The sequence below is a fragment of the Rhinolophus hipposideros genome (genome assembly GCF_964194185.1).
Source record: "Rhinolophus hipposideros genome assembly, chromosome: 8".
Taxonomy (NCBI): domain Eukaryota; kingdom Metazoa; phylum Chordata; class Mammalia; order Chiroptera; family Rhinolophidae; genus Rhinolophus; species Rhinolophus hipposideros.
Genome location: NC_138054.1, coordinates 82,069,612 through 82,093,666, shown reverse-complemented (window position 1 = coordinate 82,093,666; position 24,055 = coordinate 82,069,612). Strand labels below are relative to the sequence as shown.

General features: G+C 47.6%; 1 protein-coding gene across 2 annotated transcripts in view; it reads left to right on the top strand.

Annotated features, from left to right (window-relative positions):
- Nucleotides 1-24,055, top strand: part of VWA5B1 (von Willebrand factor A domain containing 5B1) — a 63,282-nt gene that overhangs the window by 20,580 nt on the left and 18,647 nt on the right. For both annotated transcript variants that reach the window (XM_081057518.1, XM_081057519.1), the window contains exons 5-14: nucleotides 1,557-1,702; nucleotides 2,622-2,753; nucleotides 3,344-3,468; nucleotides 7,162-7,338; nucleotides 11,497-11,607; nucleotides 13,257-13,459; nucleotides 13,892-14,006; nucleotides 15,445-15,630; nucleotides 21,690-21,873; nucleotides 22,630-22,820. In XM_081057518.1, coding sequence (XP_080913644.1) covers nucleotides 1,557-1,702; nucleotides 2,622-2,753; nucleotides 3,344-3,468; nucleotides 7,162-7,338; nucleotides 11,497-11,607; nucleotides 13,257-13,459; nucleotides 13,892-14,006; nucleotides 15,445-15,630; nucleotides 21,690-21,873; nucleotides 22,630-22,820 — 1,570 coding nt within the window. The remainder of the gene's footprint in view (nucleotides 1-1,556; nucleotides 1,703-2,621; nucleotides 2,754-3,343; nucleotides 3,469-7,161; nucleotides 7,339-11,496; nucleotides 11,608-13,256; nucleotides 13,460-13,891; nucleotides 14,007-15,444; nucleotides 15,631-21,689; nucleotides 21,874-22,629; nucleotides 22,821-24,055) is intronic.

Sequence of the window (24,055 nt, the reverse complement as noted above, 5' to 3'; positions counted from 1 at the left end):
GCAGGGGGGAGAGGGAAGGAGAGAGGTCAGAGGGCTGGTGGGGAGTCAAAACGTGTAGGACTTTGAAGCCTAGGGTGAGGACACTTGTTGGCACAACAGAGAAGCTGGCAGCATAAACCAGCCTCAGACCAGGGACGCTAGCTTGAGCGTCACCTCTGTGAGTGCTGCCATGGGCATCAAGCCTTGTGCATTTGAGAGACAGGACCTAGCGAGCTTGGGGACATTCAAGACTTTGGTGAATCAGGGAATGAGATCCAGGAAGCCCTGACACCCCCGAGGTGGCCTCAGTAAGCTTGTTCCTGCCCATTCCACCCCGCAGAGTAAGCAGAGGTGCTTGTGGGAGAAGCCTGCATTAAATCCCTGTGAAGCTAAAAGTTGCTCAGAAAGAGTGCTATGAGAAAAAATAGGAAAAATAGATAGTGCCAAGTGTCAGTGAGGTTGGGGAGAGAAGGGAACTGTTCAGTGCTGATAGAATCTGGGGCAGCCACCCTGGAAAGCAACCTGACAATACCCAGTGTGTGTCCTTGGGCCCAGGGACCCCAGAGAAATTCTTTCATAAGTTCAAAAAGGGGACATAGATGAGTATTTTCATGGTGGTGGTACCCAGGGACACAGCGGGTGGAGACAGGAACAAATAAGTACAATATAATATATTCCATACACCATAACAGGTGCCCTTAAGATATGTGATAGGTAGCATATCAGCAACAAAGACTGGTTTAAAGACAGCCACCTGGATGGAGCTTAAAAACACAGCATTGGGTGAAAAAAGGGGCAACAGTTGAATGAGATTCATAATACAATGCAATCTTTGCAAGTTTAAGACGTATTCACAACCAAATGCCACTGCGTATTTTATAAGGATACGTGTATATTAAGGACATACATCACAGACCTTAAAGGCAGTGGGGGAGGAGCGGAGGAGGGAGCAGGATCACTGACAAGGTGTGGATGACAGAAAGAAGGTTCGCAGGGACAGACACTTTGCTAAGTATCACGCAAGATAATGGTGTCATTATTACCCCCACTTAATGGATGAGAAAACTAAGACCTAGAGGAGAAGTGGCTTGTGTGAGAGCTCCCAGCTCTCAGAAACAGAGCAGGGATTCAAGAAGTGGTGCAATGTAGTCAGACAGGAGCCAGACAGACGTGGGTGAGGAAGCACGTTCTGCCAAGTCCTGATTGTGGGGGCGTAAGCTACTTGCCTTATCTTGCTGAGCCCTGGTTTCCCCATGTGGCGGTAGGGGAGATGGGAGCCCTGGTCCTTATTCTGGAGGTCTGGGTGGACCAATGTGAGCTAAGGCTGTGGAGGGTCTGGTGCCTGGCCTCTGGCCTGTCCTCGTAGATAGCTAGCTGTGCCTATATCTGAATCCAGGCTCTCCCTGGGGTCAGACTGATTGGGACAGTCAGGGTCTGGGGTGGGAGGAAGCTCCTCAGCCCCCTTTCAGACTGGGCTGCAGAAGTGCCAGGGCTGCCTGGGACTCAGCGTCTTCTTGATGGCCCCGGCCTTAGCCCTGACTGCCTGCCTCCTTCTTCTCCTCATGGCCCCTTCCCAGCAAAGCCAGGCATTGCTTCGGCACCCGGGCCCTGGACTCCTGGAACAAGCTGTGCCTGGAGGCTCTCCTGGACACTGACGTGTCCAACCCCATGGAATATGAGTTTAACTTCCAGCTGGAAATCCGTGGGCCGTGCCTGCTTGCAGGTGAGAGAGAGCTGCAGAAAGCCAGGTAGATGCCGGAAAGACCGGGGGCCAGGTGGAGGGTTGGCACTCAGGCCCAAAGCTGCCAGGGATAGAGAGGAAAAGGAGGGCAGGGAAGCTGACTGGCCCAGATGGAAGATAATCTGAAGCACATGGACCTTTACAGACCCCTATTTCCTACTCCCTAACATAGGGCCCAAAGACGAGCCCCCCTCTCAAGGACAGGTTTCAAGGCCATCCTCACCCCCACTTTAATGGTTTCCTTGTGCAAATGTCCACGGGAGCATGGTGGTTCTTGGTCCTCTCCTAGAGGCTGCAGCCATAAGATGGCTTCCAGGTTCTTACCTTGCACAGCAGAACACCACAGCTGCTTTCAGAATCTTGCCCTCTATTCATAGCTCCCACCCCAGAGCTCCTGGTGCCATTGGTCTGGGGTGTGTCCTGGGTGGTGGATATTTTAAAGCTCCCAGGTGATTCTAACGTGCAGCCAGAGATGAGAACCACTGTTCTGATGGTTCCCCTCCCCAATCCACTCAAGGTTTTAAAAGGACATTAGGATGTGGTTTCTTGTCCACGAGTGTTTTGCCAGAGCAGCATGACATTCAAACCCAAGAGGCAATTTAGGGCGTGCCCACCGATCATGCATTGAGCTCTTTCTAGCTTTATGTGCCCCATGAGGAAACAACTCCTTTGACCCCCACTGGATCCGCAGGGCAGGAAGGACCATTAGAAGCCTTCTATCTAAGCCCCCACCCCCATTTAGCAGATGGGGAAATTGAGGCCTGTCCCTGGTGACACAGCAGGTCGGGATGGGCTGATGGGCAAAGTGCCAATACTCTCTGCCCCGGGTCTCGGTGTTCCCCCACCAAGCCCCTCTCTCTCCTGCGGCTCCTGAGCCTACCTGCCTTTCTGTGGCCCTCAGGTGTGGAGAGTCCCACCCACGAGATCCGAGCGGACGCCGCCCCATCCGCGTGCTCAGCCAAGAGTATCATTATCACTTTGGCCAACAGGCACACCTTCGACCGGCCGGTGGAGATCCTCATCCACCCCAGCGGTACCGTGCGCCAGGCGGGGCCCCTGGGATGTCCAGGGGAGGGAGGAGGTGCTGATCCTGGGGGGTACAGACACGTGCCCCCTCGCCCAGTGGCCAGCCAGGGAGAAGGTAGGGGTACATGGCCAAGGAGGAGAGAGACTGGCTACCTGCCTCCTGGGAAACTTGCCTTAAGCTGGTGGAACGGAGCGTCTCCTGCCCTGGTTCTAGCTCCAGAGGCTATGGCATCTCATCTACCCATTCGACACTTTGCCCCCAGGCCAGCTGAGCAGAGGATCTTTGAAACCCAAGTTCAGTGAGACCTTGACAGCTCTCAATGCCCAGAGAGCATCTCTTTGTCTCTTTAAGAATTCATAGACTGTCAGGACCTGAGAAGATCAGAGTAACCCGTCCCACTGCCATTTTACAGATGTGTAAACTGAGGCCCAGAGAGGGGCTGTGAGTCAGCCATGGCCCCACACTGCTTCAGGCAGCCAGGGCTTCTATACCCCTTTTCTAACTGGGAGTTCTCCCTACTATGAGGATCCAGCCCCAAACCATGGCCCGTGGCATCACCCTCAGACGAGGGCCAAGAATTGATCTCATCTCTACAGAGCCCCACATGCCACATGTTCTGATGGAGAAAGGGGACATGACCCTGGGAGAGTTTGACCAACACTTGAAAAGAAGAACAGATTTCATTAAAGGCATGAAGAAGGACAGCAGTGCAGAGCGAAAGGTGAGGGGGACTGAAGCAGAGAGTCAGGGGTGGCAGAACCAGGGTGGCATTGAGAACTTGGTCTTCACTAGACCAGTGAAGAGACAGGGCCTGAGTGGGGGGTGTGACTTACTCAAGGTCACACAGCAAGCTGGTGGCAGCTCCTTGTCAAAGTTTTCCTTAGTGGGCCCGGGGCACTGCAGGGCAGAGGGAAATGGACTTCCAGACACAGCAGTCACACTGGGCTGTCCTCCTGCCTCCTGGCAGGTCACCTTCTCCTAATGCCATCAAGGTGCCTACACCAGGCAAAATTCTAGGCTAGTGGAGGAAACAACCTTCGTCTTCTCCAGGCCGCTCCATCCCCAAGGGGCACCTGGGAACCTATAACCAGGTGCCCTCCCAGCTCCATCTTTACTCCTGGGCCTCTGTTTTCCCAGCTGCTGAATGGGTCTCTTACCTTTCCTTCCTCTGGTATCCTTGCTGGCTACTGCACAGAAAAGGATACCAGAGCACGGAAAGCCTGAGAAAGCTCCTTTCCCTCTGCCCACCCTCTCCGTCATGAAGCCAAAGGATGAGGAGGCCCTCAGCACAGGGGGGGAGGGGAAGGAAACGGCAGGAGGCAGAGCCAACAGCCACAGTTGCACAGCAGTCTCTCTCCTGCTCCTGGGCTTGCACACCAAACCGGTCCTGAATGCGGAGACAGGTCTAAGAATGATGCCCCACTGCTTTTTGTTGTCTCCCCCCTTTTAGATGAGAAAACTGAGGTTTAACACCCAAAAATGACTATTGAGCTGGGAAAAGGAATAATCCGTTCCCTTGGGAGTTGGCTTTGGTGACAACGAAGCTAAGGACTTAGACGCGACCCTGTGGGGCAGTTATGCTGGATTTACAAGCCCCTCCCATTCCTGCTGGCCTGACTGGCAGAGGAAGATAGCAGATGGGCAGTATATGGGAGCTTACTGCTCACATCACCCCCATTTTTAGAGATCTTACTGGAAGCACCTGCTTGGTAGGGGACGGGAAGCATGACAAAGGGAAGGTGTAAATGGCTCAATGCCCAACATATCATCACCACCTTAGAGTCCCCACTGGAAATACGTACTCTCACAGAGGTGCCCCCTCACTCAGATAAGTCAGTTGGGCAGAAAAGGCTGCAGCCACGTTCTCAGAGTGTGGGTGGCAATGCCAAAGGTGCCACTGAGCTCGGAGAACTGCAGCATATGGACAACGTGGGTGGAAGACAGCAATGGACTTCCAAGGCCTAGGGCTGGGTCCCCTGCCTGCCAAGCCTTAAATCAATTAGCTCTGGGACCGCTGAAGCAAGTGAGAATCACTTTGCCACCTTGGGTTGGTTATGCAAATACCCTGGATTCTCTCTCACGAGCTTCAAGGATGACAGTGATCAACCCGAAGCCGTGAAGAAGTGAGAGTTTATTATAATTGGATACTGGCAGCTGGAGGAGCCATTAGAGAATCCTGAGCCAGGGCCCCCACTCTCTGAGAGGTAAACATCAGCTTCCCAGTGATGGCTGACAGATGTGGCTCTTGCTACTTTAGGCTCTGTCACCAAAAGAGCCAGGCTGGGCAGTGGCTTTCAGCAAAGGAGCCCCATGTGGGAGAAAGAGTGCAATCCCTCACCGGGGAGGGAGGCCGTCATCCAGAGGCTAAACATCAATCAGGAAGAGTGGGTGGGACAAGCCGTCAAAAACCATGATTTAGCAAAGAGGGGGCAAATGACACAGAGAAATACACCATGTAGAAGAGAAGATGACGCAGTGAGAAACAGGGACAAATAGAGACAGAGAGACTGAAAGAAAAAAGGAAAGCTGTACGTGTAAGTCAGTGGCAGACAAAAAAGACCCACACAGATTCATTCTCTCGTATATTCATTCAACAAACACCAAGTGCCTAACAGATGTCATGTTCTGTTCTAGGCACTGGGGAGGCAACACTGCAAATGACACATTCTTGTCCTCATGGAGCTTACATTCCAGCACAGGGAAACAGACAAGAGGTAAACAAACTAGCAAGGTCAGGTTGGAGAGGGCTGGGGAGCACGGAGGAAATAAAACAGGGTACTATGACAATGAGAGCTGTTTAGCCAGATATTTAGAGAAAGTCTGTCTCAGAATGAGACCTGTGGATGGTGAAGAACTGGAAGCAGAATAAGGGTGAAATGTTTAGAAAACAGAAAGGTGGCCAGTATGGTTGAAATGCAGGGAGCAGAGTGGGCAAAAACGAGGTGGACAGGTAGGCGGGAGTCAGGGCCTAGGGGGCTTCGTAAGCCATGGTGCAAGGTACGAGGGGAAGCTACTGCCTCAGCAAGAGAGTGACAAGAATGATCGTGCTGCCTGCTGTATGTAGAATAGACCACAGGGAGACAAAAGTGGAAGAAAGGGGCCAGGAAAAGGTTATTGCAAGGGTCCAGGCAAGAGATGACACTGTCCTGAATTTGGGTGGTGGCCGTGGAGACAAAAAGGAGTACAAGTTTAGGATGTATTTGAGCTGTAAGACTAGCAATGCTTCGCTGAAGGAGAAGATTGCAGGCTGAGGAAAAGAGAGGAAGCAAGTCTTTGGTTTGAACACCTGCGTGGGTGATGATGTCATCTGTTGAGTTGGAGAAGGGACTCAAATAGACAGAAACTGAGAAACAGACACAAAGAGACATGTCCACACAGAGACAGCTAAAGAGACAGACAGAGAAAGTCAGGGTGGAGAGAGAAGGAGGCAGAGTGAAGACAGAGGAAATGAGATGGGAATTGGAGTGAGTGGAAGAGTCAAGAAGAAGGGTTCGGCATCACGTCAGGGCCAGCGAAGAGAACACATCAAAAGGGAAAGAACTACGAACTATGGTATTGTCCTTCCTTGGTTTACTGAGCCCCTCTCTGTACCAGGCTCTCTGTTAAGCCCTAGAGCTGCAAAAGAGACTCAGGCACGACCTGCCTTCAAGTAGCATACAAGCTAGAGGGGAGGCAGAGATATGACCGAGAAACTGCAGTGTGAGAACCGCCTGAGCTCTCATGAAAAATAGCTACAACAACGATGGCTACAAGGGCTTTCTGCCAGGCAGCGGGCTTCACAAGCATTGCATTAAATCCACACAAGTTGGTACGGTGTGCACTCTTGTCCTTACTTCATGGATGAGGAAGTGCAGTAATTGAGTCCACCTGGAAGATTGGAGCAGGTTTTTTCAAAGAGATAGAACTGGAAACATGAGTAGGAAGTTATCAGTGGGAGAGAATCAGTAAACCAGGGAAACCAAGGTCACAGCCAAGATGAGCCAGGGAGTGGCTCATACGCTGAGTGTGAAAGTGCAAGAAACCACTATTCAGCTGAGAGCCTGCAGGTGTGTCAGGGGCTTCCCATCTGTGCGCCAGCTCGGTTCGTCCTCATCACCACCCTGAGAAGGGAACATTATTTACAAAGGAAGAAACAGGCCCAGAGGAGGGACTTGCTCCCGATCAAACAGCTGGAAGGAGACAGAGATGGGGCTCAAACCCCAGTCTTTCTGCCTTCCCAGTCTATGCTTGCTGTTGCAACCTGTGAAAGTCTAGCAAACAGAGGAGCCAGGTACGGTCAACCTGGACGTCTTTCATGCAGAGCATGAGTGGGATCTTGACAACACTTGGTGAGTAATGGGGGACCAGCATGAGCCCCCAGGAGCAGAGCTGGAGCCCTTGGATACCCAAGTGAGAGTATTCCTTTCTCCTCCAGACAGAAATTATCCGGAAACGCCTCCACAAGGACATTCCCCACCATTCTGTCATCATGCTCAACTTCTGTCCTGACCTCCAGTCAGTCCAGCCAAACCTAAGAAAGACCCATGGGGAGTTTATCTTCCTCATCGACAGGAGTGGCAGCATGAACGGGACCAACATCCACCGTGTCAAGGTACCTGTTAGAGGACCCCCTCCCCCGAGGTCTAGGGCTCCAGGGTAAATCAGCTGCGCTCCCCCACACCAGCTCCATCAGCACTTTGGGTTCCCAGAAGCCCTCCGTCCACCCTTGAATGGCGTTCCTAAATAACTATCCATGACTAAAAGAAACAACAGCTTTTTTAAAAATCAGTTTAAACAAAGACACCCAAACTCAACCTTGCTTGAATTCCAACCTTGACATTCCAAAATAAAACCCTGAAGTGGTCTGAGCAAAGGCAGAACTGAGGCAGCACAGAGGTTGTCCATTTACAGAGGAGAAGTCATCATCCATGCTTTGGCATTCTACCACCTTTGCTGAGTGCCTGTTCGGGCTAAAACACCTCACCAAGTACTGAGTAGAGAGGGGTACAGAGAAGAGAGAAAGGAAACTAATATTTGCCGGGGGCCTACTATGTGTCAGATATTGTGCTAGCCATTTCATGCACAGCTTGGTGTTTAATCTAGACAATAATCCTATGAGGTTGATCCTATTGTCACCATTTTCCAACGGGGAAATCCCATCCTGAGAGTTTCAATAACCTACCCAAGGTCACACAGCTAGTGTGGTCTAAACGCATGTCTGCTGTCTCTCCCTACCACCTGATATCAGGGATTCATTGGACACAGCCCCCACAATCAAGGAATGTGTAGAATCCAGTAGAAACAATTTGGTTCATCTTTGGTTCCCCAAAGGCCTCATATGTGCAAAGTCCTGGGCCTGGCCATCTGGAAAGACATTAGGTTTCAAACACAGTTCCTTCGAGGAGCTCACAGTCAGATGAGGGGCACAGCCCTGCTAACCAGTCATGCTGGGGAACATGGTCTCAGCTTTGGAGAGTTCTGAAGTAGTGCAGAAAACAGAGTAATGAAAGTCTCTCCCATACAGCCCAAAGCTTTTCATCTCCCTCGGGAGATTATTCACCTCAATGTTGGCATTGTCCAACTCTCCCTTGTATTTCTGGTTGTGCAGCTGTCTGTCTCCTCCTCTGGAGTTATGCATGCATTTAGGGGAAGGATCAGATCTTTCTCATCTATCTCTCCCCATGGGGCCTAGCTCTGTGTTTATACATAAAAAGTTCTCAGTCATGGTTTGTTGAACTGGGTAAAGGATCATAGTTCAAGAGAATGAGGGATTAGGGAATAAGAAGGGAGAGGGCGCTGCTGTCACCTCAAATTTCATCCCTCTCCCAGTTTATCCCTGGAGCAAACTCTTGTTTCCAGGGCCACAGGATAAGCAAGGAGGGGAGAGGTTAGGTGGGATCTGTGATGCCAGCTAACTCCTCTGTCTTCTATGACTGTATTTGGTCTTGAAGTATGACAGAGCAATCATATATGGAACCCAAGTTCTTGTCTGAGGCCTCTTAACACTGGGATATAGGACTGCTTGGTACCTTCTCCCCTCACAAACAAATGTTGGAGTCGGGAGCTGTCCACAGTGCTGGAGTGCTGAAGCACACTCCAGGCCTGTGTGCCCATGTGTATTCCATTCCACTGCCGTACCCATTTATAAAATGGCTCTTCAATTACTCTAAGTATCATGGGATCGTCACACATTCCTTAGAGAGCATTTAATACGTTTTCCCTACCACCTTCCAGGTAAGGAAACTGAGTCCCCGAGACGCTGTGTTTTCCCCAACATCACAGTGATAGAGAGGGAGCCTCAGCCTTCCATATCTTTGTGCATTGTTCATCTTCCCTAATTGCTGATAGGGAATTAATTATACATACTCTTCCACTGAGAAGAATGCTCTTTTGTGATTATGTCATTTCTGCTACATGGCTTAATGAAAAGAGCAATGCCTCGGTTTCAGAATCAATTCTGCCACTGACTTGCTATGTGGCTTTGGACAAGTTGATTCTCAACTCTGGGCTTCCTTTATATTTTCTGTAAAATGAAAAGGGAAGACTAATTCAGGGTAGACAAATGTATGTCCCATGTTCCTCTGTTCCCCTCTCCCAAGCCCAGGCAGACATCAATAATTGACCATGACGTTTTTTTGTGGGGTTTTTTCAGACTGAGCCTAGAATTCAGTCTCAATATCATTCTCATCTCAGTGTTCCAGGCGGTTATTACCCGTTAAATGGAGTTGGTTTATGGGCAGAAATCCATTTCCTGATTTAAAGACCTTTCCAACTTTGACATTCCAGAATTCTCTGATGATAACTTCCTCTAGCACTCTCCTCAGCCCCTTTCTCCTTGGAGTCTCTCTTCCTCTCTTCCTCTCTTCTCCAGTTCAGCTCAAGATCATTCTTTCACAAATGGCTTTGCCTTGGCACAATCCATTCTGCGACACCTGCCCTTTTAGAAAAATGCACAGAATTGCTTGGGCTGTACCCTTTTCCCCACTGACCAAGAGGTCATTGGGAGTTGCTTGGGTCAGTAATTGTGGACCATGAGGTTGAAGTTTTAGGGGAAACGAGGCTTAGGGAGGTAGGAGAGAATAGAAATCCAAACAGCCATGCCGAAGGGGAAAGTTCAGCCAATTTAATTTCCTGCAGCTGGCCTCATTCTTTAGCTGTCACTTGCTGCCAAAAACATGGCTTTGAAAATTCTAATAGGTGTGAGCAGAGACAATCTGTGTGGATCAGCAGTCTCCTGCTCACAGGAATATATGTGAATGGCTAATGAAAAAATAAGCAGATATTGGCTTCTCTCATAGAGAAACAAAAGCTATCGACATGAGCAGCAAAGAGAGATGGGGAGAGAATGTCAATGGTAATGTCCAATGTTAATATTTGCAGAGGGGAGTGGGAGAGGGGCTGCAGGTCTGTGCAGCTTGGAAGGCTGTGTGGTGTGCAAGTTGCCAGGATCCACTTGCAGCTGTTTACTTTTAGATTCTGGAGTGTTCCGGTTTGTTTCCCTAAAGCCATGCTGAGATCCCTGGGGTGCCATCTATAAGCTATGAAGATGAGGGAGAGTCCCACATTCCTGAGTTTTACGCCAAGGCAGAACCAATATGGATAAAAATCTCAGAGCTATGTTTTGAAAGCCTCTTTCCTATTCTTAGGTTTTGTGATCCAGCACAATTCCTTAACCTTCTGAGCCTCAGTTTTCCTTATCTGTAAAATAGAGGTATGAACATTAATATGGCTCTCATTGGGTGGCTAGCAATACCCATACACTGAATGTTCACTATGTGCCAAGTGGAGGCTCAGAGGAGTGACATAACTAGCCCAAGGTCAAGTTAGTAATGGCAAAGATGAGATTTAAACCCAGATACATTTGACATCGAAGTGAATCTTCCTAACCACTGTCGTAGCAATTAAATGAGATCATTAATACGAAGGGCTTAGCACTGTGTTTGGCACATAGTAATTGCGTGACATTCCTCATTGCATTGTATCCTGCCCTTCCTCACCAACGTCATCCTTTTCCCTCTTGTCATCTCCTCCACATTCCCTTTGTCATTGTATTTTTTGGTATGCCTCTATCAAGGTTTCCTGGCATTGCATAGTTCAATAGACCAAGACGCTTCAATGTTCACAGACTTTGGAGGCAAAATAACGTGTGTTTGAGTCCTGGCTCCATTCCTTACTATCTGAATGCTCACCAACAGTTCACTTCACCTCTCTGTGCCTCAATTTTCTCTTGTATAAAATGGGGATACTATTGTGCCTGCTTCAAGGGTTATTGTGAAGATTATGTAAGGTAATGCATGTAAAGTACACCCTGGGCATTCAATAAATATGAGCTAGAGCGAGTCTGCGGCAAAAGGCCCTGAATGCGAGCCGGAAGCCTGTTCCATCCCCAGTGTGACCTGGACCGAGCCACGGGCCTCCCTTCGACATCAGTTTTGTTTTGGCAGAAGGGAATGGGTGCTCCCGGCTCTCCCTATCTCTCAGGGTCCGCAGGAGGTGAAATGGAACTGGCAAGCCATAATTGAATGGCTTTGAGAAGTCAGACTTGCTACATGGATGAGAAATTTTACGATGATGGTTTTGGTCCAGCCTCGCAGAGTTCAGCTTCAGCAGATTTCTCGGTCTGGGGGAGAAGGCAATGCTGGGTGCAGACCTGTTCGACAGCAGTGAAAGGCCTGTTTGTAAGCAGCTTCTGCACTGGGATAATAGTACTGACCGTGGCAGAAGCAGTAACTCCTTCTCAAATCCGGAAAATCCTTTTCTTGCCCGCCAGGACGCCATGGTGGTGGCTCTTAAGAGTCTCATGCCAGCCTGCCTCTTCAATGTCATTGGGTTTGGATCCACGTTTAAGACCCTCTTCCCTTCCAGTCAGACCTACAGTGAGGTAAGGAAGGGCAAGGCTGGGACCGGGAGGGCATGGGTAGTGAGGAACAGATGAAAAGAAGGAAAAAGTAGGAGGAGGTAATCCTGATGCCTGCCTCAGAAGCTGTCCACCCATGTAGGACCAAGACAATGCCCAGGAGCAGAGAACTAAAGAGAGGCTAATTCTGATTAGGCAGTTTCCTGACACCTCAGCCTCTGACATCCTCTTCTTTAAAATAAAGAACGTGTTGGGCAGAGTATGGGTATACACAGAGATGGGGGTACAGGGGCGGTAGAAAGAGGACATATATCCCAGGCCTACCATTCTGTGAAGGCTCTGTCTCACGAAGATGACAGATTTATGCAAGGCTGAGCTAAAGAAGTGAACAGTGACGGGTAACGGAGTGAACAGGTGGGTCGTGGGCTAAGAATGGGAGTCACAGGCTCAAGCTACAATTTGAACCACGAAGACGGTGGCCCTAGCAGCGTGTTTGAAATTGGAGCACTTAGGAGCCACTTGTCAATTAAAAATAGTTTATGGGGTTTTTTAAATACAAAAATAGTATATGTTGCTTTATCCCATATTTCTAAAATTTAGATCATCAAAAAGAAAATATTTTAAATCTCCCATGATCATCAGTCAGGAAAAAAAAAAAAAAGGAGAAGAAACACTGTCAAGAGCTTAGTATAAATCCCTCCAGACCTTGTGTGATGCATTTGCACACATTTTCAATAAAGATAGGATTAGCTCTTCCATACTGTTCTGTAACCTACTTTTCTAACACAACAGCCTATCGTGAGCATATTTCCATGCCAGTAAGTATTAATCCACAACATAATTTGAATGCCTAGCATTTCACTACACTTATTTAACTAAACCCCTACAGTCAGGCATTTAAGTTGTTTGCATTTCCTTCTGTTTGGGCATCTTTGTAACAAAGACTTCACATATACCCTTAAGGATTCCCTTGGGATAAATTCCTAGTCTTGCTGGGTCAAAGGTACATATACATTTGAAGACTTTTGATATATGCTCTTCCTCCAGGCATGGATGTCAGAAGAGCATCTTCCTGAGTCAGGGGCAGGAGGACATCTAATGTCCAGGGAGAATCTGTCCTTGTTACAGTGATATCCATCTGGTGCCAGCGATCCCAAGCCATTAGGGGCTCACAGTGTTGGTCCAGGAGGCAGAGAATCTGAAGCCCCGATTGGGGAAATGATTTCCTCAAAACATTGTGGGGATTCAGTGCCACAGTCAGGCCAGGACTCAAGTCTCAAGATTTCCAGTCTGGTGTTTCCACCACATCACTGGCCTCCCTTGTCAGAAAAGGAAAACCTCACTTGTGCTGAGCAGTTAGGGGCTTGCTATGCCACCTTTGCCAGGGGTGTTTATATTTTTAAAGAGGAACCCAGAAAGGACAAGAAGTTAATACACCACCAATGGCAGCATTTCTGGCATTGGTGGGAGTGTTACTGGGCAGAACCACATCAAAGAAGCAATGAACTATTCTTCCTGTGCGTTGGGCAGAGATGAAATTGCAAACAGGACTCCAGTGAGGTTGAGCTATTATCTAGGGAAACAAAAGGACTCTTCTCCCAGGGGGCTTAGAGTCTCGACACCACATCGTGACCCTGGGAACTATCTACCCTGCCCGTGTCCCTGTCCAACAGGAGAGCTTGGCCATGGCCTGTGATAACATTCAGAGAATGCGGGCTGACATGGGTGGCACCAACATCCTGTCGCCGCTCAAGTGGATCATGCGACAGCCAGTGCACCAAGGCCACCCCCGGCTTCTCTTCCTGATCACAGACGGGGCGGTCAGCAACACCGGCAAGGTGCTGGAGCTGGTGCGAAACCATGCCTTCTCCACCAGGTTGGCACAGGATGAAGGTCTAGGGCTTGGGTATCCTGGGCTGCCCTGAGCTGGGGATGCCAGAACTGGGGCAGCGTGGAAAATGCCAGAAGGGGGGAAATCTATAGTATTTTGCTTCCAGGGTGGTGTGGCTTACTTCAAAGTTGGCCTTTTCCCCTCAAAAGTTCCCCTCTGTATACAACTCCCAAAGAACAGCCTAGGTGGGGGAGGTCCGTCCTGCTGCTTGGACTCTGCGCTGGGGAGGGAGTGATGGGCAGTGTGTGTGAATGTAAATGCCCATTGATGGCCCACTGCCTTCTCCCTGTCTGTGCCTGAAGCGAGGGCCAGCTGTGAGATAGCCCTGCTGGATTATGCTCTGTCCCTTTCCCCTTCAGGGGACAAAGATGGCAGAGAGAATGGGAAGTAACTGCCTCTCTCCTCTCCTCCCCCCAGGTGCTATAGCTTTGGAATTGGACCCAACGTCTGCCATAGGCTGGTGAAAGGGCTGGCAACTGTGTCCAAGGGCAGTGCTGAGTTCCTGGTGGAGGGGGAGCGGCTGCAACCCAAGGTAGGCGGAAGGGCAGGGCCCCAGTCTCTTCCTGGCGCTGGAACCTCAGAGACCCGGACTGCTCATATCCAGCTCAGTGGTGGAGCTAGGATTTCACCCCAAATCTGAGCTCTGCAACTAGGCCACACAGCACCCAGTGAGAATCGGAGGGGTAGAGGCCTCAGAGCAGGTAACTCTTAGAGCAAGTACAGGACACTAGAATCCCTGCTGTGCTCATTGGCTGGGCAGGACTGGGCTCCTGGAGGAGTCCCTGCTTCTGTGGGCATGGAGTCGTGTTTGGAGTTATTTCTGCCCACGGTCCTGTTGGTGACAAATGGTGGCTCGGAAGGATCTGAAGGGCTCAGAAATCAAGGAGGTCATAGTCTTCTCTCAATTTCCTGTACAATTGGCACACATAATCCAACCCTAGAAAATCCCCGTGTCAGTCCAGGAACTAGACACAGAGCTGAAGTAAAGAGTGCAAGAAGTTTATGGGAGGATAACATCTGTGAAAGAGAAAAGAGGAGGAAATCGGAAGGAAAACTCTCAGTCCACGATGCAGACGCAATACCTACGAAAGGAAAGAAAGGAAGCAGCATTGAGCAGGGAGAGCCTCAGACTGTGATGCAGGTCTGGCAAGGTCTCAGCTGACCCAATATGGGGAGCTCTGAAGCAAGGATTGCCCATTGGGTGGACTCCGTTGGACTGAAATGCCAGGCACTGTAATCCCTGCCATGCTCCGTTGTTGCCTTGAGGTCTTCCTGGAAGAGGCACATTCTTGACTCCAAAGCTGGGGCATTGCGTCTGGAAACTGTCACTTAACTGCATTCCTTGCAGTCAAGGGGCACAGTCTCTCTTGAAAAGAGGTTTGAGAGTGTACCTCTATGGCGGCCCTAATCCCCAGATCATTTTTCTCTAGCCTTGCAGCACATGTGAGGAAATCAGCCTACAGGGTGCTAAACTACTGCTGTTATTTATTGAACACCTATCAAGCGGCAGTTACTTCAAATCCAGGATCTCAGACAGTCCTCCCAACTACAGTGAGAGTTGAGAAGTAGTAACTCACTTTAATAGGTGGGGGACATGAGGCCCAGGATGGCAAATTGACTTGCCCAAGGTCACTCTCGAGTCCATGTTTTGACACAAAGTTTCTGTGTGCTTGGGGCTAGTCACAACCCTACTTTGAGTCTTGGGTTTTGTCATTTATAAAATGCTAAGCTTAGAAAAGATGACAGCAAAAATCTGCTCCAACTCTGACTTTCTAGGAGTCTAATAAGTGGCCTGTTCACTGCTGAGCAAGCCACCCCAAGGCCTGTGTTCACTTCTCCCCGGCTCACGTCCCCTCAGGCTCATACCCACGGGGCCTTCGTGCTTCTCATCTGTCCACACCCTGCTCACACATCTGTCCACACCCGTGCTCACACATCTCACCAACCTGTGTTCTAACCCTGCCCAACAGATGGTCAAGTCCCTGAAGAAGGCCATGGCCCCAGTCCTGAGTGATGTGACCGTGGAGTGGGTCTTCCCTGAGACCACCGAAGTCCTCATCTCACCTGTCAGCACCAGCACCCTCTTCCCCGGAGAACGGCTGGTGGGGTATGGCATTGTGTGTGATGTCTCCTTATACATCTCCAATTCCAGAGCCGTAAGTACCTTAGAAATTTCAAGGAGTCATTGGGGGTACGGAAGTCTTCCCACAGAGCCATCCTAGCTGGAAAGACTGTTCCTGACCTCCAGGAACTAATTGTATTTATACTTGTGGGGTATAGTTGCCAGGCCACGGGTGTTTGGTCATGATGATACTGCTTAGATAAATGCCACCATCTCCATACGTGGTCCTCAAGATGCCCTGCCATGGAAAAACTTGGGGAACATGTTTAAAATGCAGAGCCCTGGCTCCAACCTAGGTCTACTGAATAAAAAGGCCCTGGAACCTTCACGTCACATAATCTCCCCAAAATGATTTTGATGACGATTCAGTTCAGAACAACGACACTAAGCTTTCTTTCCCTGAACACTCTAGTCAGCTCATAGCTCCTTAAATGTGTTTATGTTTTATTTATTTACACAGATCTTCTATGTGGTGAGGAACTTCTCAAAGGGAGGCGAAATTTATGCTAAACTGTGTGAGATTGCCTGAGGAGCTATTTCCTCACCCATCTTTCCTCTTTCATGAATCTCTACACTCACCTTTGAAGGATAGATCATCATGTTTTGTTTTTCAGCAATGCCTAGAGGGATTGGGCAGATATAAAACGAATGGACTTGTAAAAGATAAATAAATAAAAGGGACAGCAGTTATCAGAGTTCACAGAGAGGCAATAAGGAGTGGCGAGGGACGTGGCAAACTGGATAGTACACACCCTGTCGAAAGCTGGGCAGCCCCTACGCAGCGCTAACAAATGGTTGCTATGCAGGAAGGTGGGACCAGTGTGCAATGTGTTTCCAATATTTCAAGAGAAGTTAGAACTTTACGTGAGGTTTACAGATTTTAGAATGTTATGGAGTCTCAGAAGAACCATGGTTAGTAATGATTAATGTGTCAAGGAGACTGGAGTGTTCAACTGCAGACAGAAAATGCTAAACAAAATGATGGTCTAGCCTTTGCACGGTCTAGGCCCTTCTTGAAGGTCTGGGAGGCAGAAGGTCATCAACAACCCTACCACTAGAAAGGACCTTCAATTCATTCTGCTTTCCTTACTCATGACACTGGCAAAGTTTTCTCCTGCTACAAATAGGGCTATTGGGTGAAGGGTATCCTCAGACATCGTTGATGTAAACATGACTTTCCCTCCAGGAAAGCAATCTAGAAATAACTAATGCAATCAGAAATACATAACTTTTCAACCCAGAAATCCCTTCGAAGGCTCTAAGAAATAGAAACAAAGGTAATCTAATTAGGTTGTGTCCAACGACTTATTGCACCCTTTTTTTTTTATGATGACAAAAATATATCACTTACAAAGTAAATGCTTACCAGTAAGGGGTGGTAGAATATTGTGCAGTCAAATGTTTAGAAGAATAGTTGACATGCAGGATTTCCAAAATGTTTTAAGTGCAAAATTCATGATACTGATACATGTAAGTAATATGGTCCAGTTTTTGTAAAACAAAATATATATGTTTATATTATGGGGAATGGAATGGAAGGAACAGATAGCTCGTTCTATTAATTTTGGTTACCTATTTGGAGACGCCAGTGACATTTGGAATTACATTTTTAGGAGATCCAAGATGGTGAAATAGATAAACACTGTGGCTGCATCCTTCCGTGAACACATTAAAATTACAACTAAATTATAGAACAATCAACCTGGAAAACCGTCTGAAGTCTAGCCAAACAGAAATCCTATAACTGAAAATATAAAAAAGCCGTGTCAAGACTGGTAGGAGGGGCAGAGATATGGAATGAGCCGCAAACCTCCTGTGGTGGTTGAGAATCAGGAGAGCTATCTCAGCCACGGAGGTTTCCCGGAGAGGAGCCAAGGATCCCAACCCCCCACACCAGGCTCCCCAGCTTGGAGTCCCAGTGTCTGGCAGTGGAGCCCCCACAACATCTGGCTTTGGAAAACAGTGGGCATTCCAACTGATCAGGTGGGACGGAAAGCTGTAGGAAACTCAGACATCCTCTCAACCTGCCCGCACACAGACTCACTCGCTCGCAGGCACTCACCTTGGGCTCCAGCGGAGGGATGGTGACTCAGGGGGCCTCGGACACATACGGGTGGCAGACTGAGGTGTGTGGCTTCAGGGGGCAGACTGGAGGACAGTCAACATTTTCCTGGTGAGGAGTCCTCCTCCCTCCCGTGCCGCGGGCAGGCGGGCGCCATCTTTCCTATGTTGAGCGCGCCCCCACAGGCCAAATCTGAATCTGACTGGCCTGGTGAGCTCTGCTGTTCTGTGCTGCTGAGTCAGCTGGGTCCCCACCCAACTTGTGCACCGCCAGAGGCACTTTCTCTGTGAGCACGCAGCCCCGCTCACATTGCACTCTTTCTTAGAAAACTATCAGAGTCCAACAAGCCGCAGGTGGGTGACGACTGGCCTAGGTATGCTCTGAGACTTTTGCTGAGTCACTCCAGGCTCAGCACTGGCATCAGACCAGAGTCTACATGAACCAGGTGACCACAACTCTTCCCACTCCAGGGACTCCCTGAGACTCTGCCTCACCCAACTCACCACCATACAAGGCTTTATCGATGGTTGGAACTTATGGGAGCCGGCATAACAGCAGGCCTCCAGGTGTCCTGGCTTTTTGCAGAGTTAACTCGGGCCTAGTACTGATGGCAGCCGTCCTCGGTTCACAGAGTGGCCTCTCTCATGCACCTCCAGGTTCAGCACAGGCAGAAAATAAACATGGATCGCTTTGTAGCTCCTACCAGCTAGCCTCTGAACAGTCACAGGCAGTGGCTGACCTGGGCCTGCCCCAGAGCCCCTCCCAAGAGGCCCCAGAACTAACATATTGGAGGTTGGTTTCAGGCCATAGCAAAGCACCGCACAATTAGCACAAGTGACACACACAAAGGGTGGTCTCAACAGGCACCAGAGCCCACTGGGACAAATCCCACTCAGTCGGGTAAGCCTACAACACAGCAGCTCATAAGCTGTGGACATGGCCAAATCCCACAGCCCTTCAGGCTGAGTGTCAATCCCACCCACTTATGTGCCCATAGCTATCAAGGCTCAACTACAATAGGAGGACACACACAATCCACACAAGAGACACTCCTGGAGCACCCAGCTCAGGCCACCAGAGAGACTGTGCCACTAGACCCCACAGGACACCTACGACATAAGGCCACCCAGCCAAGACTAGGAGACATAGCAGATTTACCTAATACATAAAAACAAACACAGAGAGGCAGCCAACATGAGGAAACAAAGAAATGTGTCCCAAATAAAAGAACAGGAGAAAACTCCAGAAAAAAAAGAACTAAACAAAACGGAGGCAAGCAACCTACCAGAGAGCGTTCAAAACAATGGTTATAAGGATGTTCAGGGAACTTAGTGAGCACTTCAACAAAGAGATTGCAGGCATAAAAAGGACATAGAAACCATAAAAAAGAACCAGTCAGAAGTGAAGAATACAATAACTAAAATGAAGAATGCACTAGAAGGAATCACAAGCAGACCAGATGGATGAAGCATAGGATTGAATCAGCGATTTGGAAGACAAGGTAGCAGAAAACACCCAATCGGCACAGCAAAAAGAAAAAAGAATCCCCCAAAATGATGATAATCTAAGAAACCTCTGGAACAATATCAAGTGTAACAACATTCTCATCATAGGGGTACCAGAAGGAGAAGAGAGAAAGCAAGAGATTGAGAACCTACTTGAAGAAATAATGACAGAAAACTTTCCTAACCTGGCAAAGAAAATAGACGTACAAGTCCAGGAAGTGCAGAGAGTCTCAAACAAGATGAACCCAAACAGATCCACACCTAGACACATTATAATTAAAATGGCAAAGGTTAAAGACAAAGATAGAATCCTAAAAGCAGCAAGAGCAAGGCAACTAGTAACTTATAAGGGAGCTCTTATAAGATTGTCAGCTGATTTCTCAAGAGAAACTGCAGGCCAGAAGGGACTGACACAAAATATTCAACGTAATAAAAAGCAAGGACCTACAACCAAGACTACTCTACCTAGCAAGGCTGTCATTTAAAATCGAAGGACAGATAAAGAGCTTCCCAGACAAGAAAAAGCTAGAGGAGTTCACCACCAAACCAGTATTACAAGGAAGGTTAGAGGGACTTATTTAAGATGGAAATAAAATCAAAATTATGAATAATAAAATGGCAAATGCTACATATCTGTCAACAATTACTTTCAATGTAAATGGATTAAATGCTCCAATCAAAAGACATAGGAGGGCTGAATGGATAAGAAAATAAAACCCTTTCATAGGCTGCCTACAAGAGACTCACTTCAAAGACACACACAGACAGAAAGTAAAGGGATGGGAAAAGATATTTCATGAAAATGGAAATTTAAAAAAAAAAACTGGGTTATCAATATTTATACCAGACAAAATAGTCTTTAAAACAAAGGCTATAAGAAGAGACAAATAAGGACCCAGTAATCCCACTTCAGGGTATTTATCTGAAAAAACCCAAAACACTACTTCAAGAGGACGTGTACATCCATATGTTCATTGCAGCATTGTTTACAATGGCCAGGATGTGGAGGCAGCCTGGGTGTCCATCAACAGAAGAATGGATAAAGAGTAGATGGCACATATATACAATGGAATATTGGTCAACCATGGAAGGGGATGGTTCTAACCATATGCAGCAGCATGGATGGACCTGGAAGGTATTGTGCTGAGTGGCGTATATCAGACAGAGAAAGACAGATGCAATATGATTTTGCTTATATGTGGAATCTAAGAACAAAATTAACAAACAAAACAGAAACAAACTCATAGATACAGAAAACATTTTGATGGTTGCCAAATGGGAGGGGGTTAGGGATGTGGATGAAAGAAGGGGAAGGGATTAAGAAGTACAAATTGGTTGTTACAAAGTAGTTATGAGGATTTAGGATATAGCATAAGGAATATAGTCAATAATATTGTAATAACTACATACGGTGTCAGATGAGTACTAGGTTTGTTGTGGTGATAGATGGGAGGTGGTTGGGAGGCAGGACGAAAAAGGTGAAGGGATTAAAAAGTACAAATTGGTAGTTACAAAATAGTCATGGGGATGTAAAGCACAGCATAGGGAATATAGCCAATAATATAGTAATAACTATGTATAGTGCTAAATGGGTACTAGACTAGTCAGGGGGATTACTTCTTAATTTATATAAATGTTTAACCACTATGCTGTGCACATTAAATTAATATAAAATAATATTGAATGTCAACTATAATTGATAAATTTAAAAGGGGGGGAAAGAGAAGGGGAATAAGAGGTCCAAATGAGTCACGGGATGTAATGTACAGCATGGGGAATATAGTCAATAATATTGTGACAGTGTGGTACGGGGTCAGATGGTTGCTGGACTTATCATGGTGATCACTTCTTTAGGTATATAAATGTTGAATAACTACAGTGTACCCCTGAAACTAATATAATATTGTATGTTAGCTATATTTTTAATAAAAGTCTTTTTTAAAAAAATAAACATATAAAATATAAGAGTTCAGGAAAGTAATTTAGATAAAATGTAAAGAGAACAGCTGAAAGAAACAACAAATTGCCTTAAAGGGATGTTTCCATACTGTGATTATTTAACTTTTGACCTATTCTAAATGTAGGATAGCCTCCCTAAATTTGGGGACAGCGTTTCCCAAATATTTTCTAAAATTTCCAGTTAAAGATCTTGAACATTTGAATATTAAGGATTGTCTATATTTATTTCATATAACTGAAATATGTAAACAAATTAGTAGACATTAAGATATATAAATTATATTACATTAAATAGAAATTACAATCCAAAAAAAGAATTACATTTTTTTTAATTTAATGAAGAAGATAATTAAAAATATAAACAATATAACTGAGATGAAGTCATTTCCAGTCACCATTTCTTACACAGAAGTCTGCCTAAATTCCCTAGCCGAGCAAAAAACTTCCCTATTATTCCAGTTCTTCAAAGATGGAATGTCCACCACTTCCTCTGACACTGCTTGCTGCTCTGTGGACGTCCTTTCTGACATCTAGCCTCGCTCCCACCTCTCTTTTCTCTCCCTCCAGGACAAGAGCAGACGAGATAGCATGCTGCACTCTCAGGAGTCCGGAAGCTCTGTCTTCTTCCATTCACAGGATGAGGGGCCTGGCCCAGACATTGGAGATTGTGCCAAGGGCTTGGGGACACCTTTCAACCTAAGGCAGGACAAAGATGCCCAGCCATCCAAGGGAGACTCCACTACCAATCCTGGTAAGTCTGCTGCTCTTTGGGCTTCCCTAGCTTCTCCAGAGGCCATGATTGCTACATTTTACTGAGTACTTACTATGTGCTAAGCACTTTATACAAACAATCTGATCGAATAGTTAGCAGCAGCAGACTGGATACTGTTATACCTATTTTACAGATGAGTAAACTGAGACAGGGAATTTAAGTAACTTGGCTAAGCTCATGGAACTTGAAAAAGATAGAGTACAGATAGAGTGTAGACCTGTCTGCCTCCAAAGCTGCTTCACTGTGTTAGTTTCCACTCAGACGGTATTTACTGATCACCTACCAAGCTTAAGCACTGAGCAGTGTGGGAAGCAGAGATGACTCAAACATGACACCCATTCTTCAGAAGCTCTCCATCTAGTGAGAGAGATACAATTTGACCTTAATTCTGATAGAAAGCAGAGTGATAGGGGCCACTCTAGGCAGCAGAAACTGCCTGAGCAAAGATATGGAGGTGTGATACCTAGAAAACAAGTAGACAATTGGTTACTCATCTAGTATGTTTGCAGCACGTAGCACCTTGAAAAAGGAGCAGAAAGGAGAGTAGCTGGTAGATAGATTAGGGCCAGGTTGGGCAGGGCTTTGAATGCCAGGTGAGGTGAGGCATATTTCAGTAAGCAAACAGTGGAAAACTCAAGAAGCTTCCAAGCAGGACAGGGGTATGCAAGCCTCTCTCTCTTTCCCTCCTGTTCTTTTCCTCCATCCTAATGGCCCCCCATCACCACCTCTGTCCAGGTCTGGACCATTCCCAGAGACGGCGGGCATATAGCACCAACCAGATCACCAACCACAAGCCCTACCCAAGGTCCACCACAGCCAGCGACCCCACGATGGCTGCCAGGAGATACCCACTGCGGAAAGCCAAGCTGCAGGACCTCACCAACCAGACCAGCTTGGATGCCCCACGGTGGCAGATTGATTTGCAGGTACCTCAGCAGGGCAGATTGGAATTGGGGGAGATCATAGGCAGGGGTGAGCTGTGTCTGCTGCTTCGACCACAAGGAAGGAGCCTGTCCACAACTTACACTGAGAAGTGAGTCACTTCTTTCTTTTTCTGGACCTTTGTCTGCCTGATCCCCACGGACATCTTCCTAATAATGACACCCATTGGTCAATAATATCACCTATTCTCTACACACAGCATTTCCCAGTTGGTGACAAGCATCTCCATCCACTCTCTCATTTGATTTTATAGCACCCCTGGGAAAGGAGGGAGTGTGGCGATTGGCCACCCCCACTCTGTACAGATGTGGAAATTGAGGACCAGAGAGGTAAAGTGACATATCCAGGGTCACACAGCTAGTCAGGGGATTGCAACCCAGGACCCTCTGCCTGCAAAGCCCTTGCTTTTTCACTCCATCACACTGTACCTTCTGCAAATCCACCAAAGGTGTGCATTCACCCAGGGCCGAGATCATCTTCGAGTTATAGGCACAGCAGGATCAGTCATCCACCGTCCAGTTGGACCAGAGTTTCTCAGCACTACTGACATGATAACTTTTTGTTGTGGGACCATCCTGTGTTTTGTGGAATGCTTGACAACATCCCTGGCCTCTATCAACCAGATGCCAGTAACGTCACCACCCCCAGTCATGACAACTGAAAATGTCTGCAGATACTGCCAAATGTCCCCTGGGGTGGGGGGACAAAATGACCAGGTTGAGAAACACTGTCCTAAACCAAATTGGTGTTTGGTATTATCTGCATGCCTTACCCTATTTTCTTAAGAATGGGCTTTATGTAGCTCATATGTCATGAGTCTGTGGTCCAAATAAAAGCAACCTTTCAGTCCTCCAACCCATCCAGCACCTCCACCCTCTCTGTCTCCACAATACACACGCCTCTTTGCTTTCCAAGGGCAGAGACACTGCCACCTTGTCCCTGAGACCCTTCTCGGTCCTCAGCCTGGGATCAACCTGGTGCAGGTGGAGGACACTGACCTTGGAATCAGGCAGATTCTTCTCCTCAAACATGTTACTTACCCTCTCCAAGCCCCAATTTCTTCATCTATGAAATGGGGAGAATAGCTTTTGCAGATGATTGAGCTAACAGCCGTCAATAATAAATATCTATTTTGGGAGCCAACTGTACGTGGAGGACTCTTGCAGCCATCGGCTGATGAGAGGTCAAGTACTTGGTGCAGCACCTGGCACCCAGGAGG